This window comes from Echinococcus granulosus (genome assembly GCF_000524195.1).
Source record: "Echinococcus granulosus chromosome Unknown EG_S00215, whole genome shotgun sequence".
NCBI classification, from domain to species: Eukaryota; Metazoa; Platyhelminthes; class Cestoda; order Cyclophyllidea; family Taeniidae; genus Echinococcus; species Echinococcus granulosus.
Genome location: NW_020170595.1, coordinates 68,402 through 70,136, shown reverse-complemented (window position 1 = coordinate 70,136; position 1,735 = coordinate 68,402). Strand labels below are relative to the sequence as shown.

Sequence of the window (1,735 nt, the reverse complement as noted above, 5' to 3'; positions counted from 1 at the left end):
ATAAGTGGTTATGTGTAGGTTGAGGTTCCCATACATGACGGAAACAGAAACGTTCAAACCTTCTAAAATAGAAAAATATTTTCATTCCTCTGGTTTGTGTCCTCCTGCCGATTAAGATATTTAATGAAGGCACTGTCTTGTCTCATGGTAAATAATTGCCACTCATGAATTATTTTACTGGATAAACTATTAATATTTTGATATTCAGCTGCCAAATTAGGCATCTGTATCAAACATCGTCAGATTTTTTCATGAATTAATGGTTCGTCGGTTTTTATTGTCTTGGTGACCCTTGTTACTTGGCTTCACCTGTTCTCTGTATTTGAAAAGCGGGGTGTAGTACTCGAATATAGAAAAAGGATGGTTGGATGGATGTAAAATTACGCAGCCACTTATTAAATTTGCCAATGGTTTCTTATATGTTGAACAGATAGGGAGATAGGTTTAAATGCTTGTACCCACTTTCATGTTAGAAAAATCTCTCATATGCATTACTGTAGCTTACAAAAGCTTAACAGTGACACTGCGTGACTAGCATATGGCTGCCCATCAGACTGAAGGCAAATTCTCATCCCCGTGATTCTGAAGAAGCGGAAAATGCACACACCCTTTTCCAATGTGCATTATTGTGTTCCAAAATTCTAAAAGCTGTATGATGGCCTCAAGAAGGCAAAATTGGATGGGGCTTTTTCGGCTAAGAACGGAGAAGTGTGTACGAGACAACTTTGGAATAGAATGAAGAAGTCATGGTAGTCATAATAGGTCAATCAAAATTTAATAAGGTATCAAACTTTTCATTTTTTTAGCTTAGGGTGAAGAAGAAACCTTTTGCTGAGTTTACCACAAGAGGCATTTGTCCTACAGCAGATGGAATAGAGATTTGACATCCGAATTGACTGGCACTTTATGCAAGTTAGCTACTGCAATTTTCATGACAACACAAATCGACCCATTAACATAATGTAAATTTAGTGATAATTTAAGCGGAGTTTCTGACTGTAATGTTGAATTCATTTACATTCACATAAAGTAAATTAAAATGGTGTGACTCTTTTGATGGAGAAAAGGACACCCGAGAGTGTGGCTAAATAAGCGCCTCTACCTCAGAAGTCTCAAAGTGGAAGCTTGACGATGGACTCTATTCCTTTCGGAGAGTGTTCTTTGATTCGCATTCGATGTGTGGCCATTATTCCTAGGCCTTGTTGAATGAATCTTACAGGTCTATTTTTGTAGAGAAGCTTTTATTACTAACTACAGCAAAAGCTACTGAGGTAAATCTCCTCTAAAGGCACTCTGCTAATCATTCAAACGGCGTTTTCAAAGAACTACCACAAATTTCCGTAAAGGAATCCTGACCCCTTCAACTGAAACAATTGCTAACTTTTCTATTAGCCAAATCGCAAAGGAAACCGCATCCAAATTAAATTAGGCTGTGAGGTACACTTTAAGCGCATTGACTCCTTATAACTACTTGTCAGTTCGAAAGATTTTTGAATGTACTGGAATGTAAGGCGGAGGAAGATAATAAGGCAAGTATTTTTTTGCTGGGGTTCATGCATGTGGACCAAGTGGTAGCGCGAACTCCCTCCTCAGCGTCAAGGCAGCCAATTGCTCAGATCCGGCTGGTTGATTCAAAGCAGAATGATTTTTAGATCAAAGGCTAGTCATGATTGACCGTGTACTGGTTGTGGGCTCGATCACAGCGCAAGAGATCTTTAGGTATTTTTGCGCACCC

The 1,735-nt window shown here is 38.8% G+C and overlaps 1 protein-coding gene across 1 annotated transcript in view; it reads right to left on the bottom strand. All coding sequences in view use genetic code 11, as the record gives it.

Moving 5' to 3' along the window:
* Positions 1 to 62: 62 nt before the first annotated feature.
* The window catches only part of EGR_10395 (hypothetical protein), a gene marked incomplete at both ends in the record, with an annotated part of 4,619 nt that continues 2,946 nt past the window's right edge, over positions 63 to 1,735 (bottom strand). Inside the window, one exon of the mRNA XM_024499644.1 lies at positions 63 to 224. Within this exon, the coding sequence (XP_024345951.1) occupies positions 63 to 224 (162 nt within the window). The remainder of the gene's footprint in view (positions 225 to 1,735) is intronic.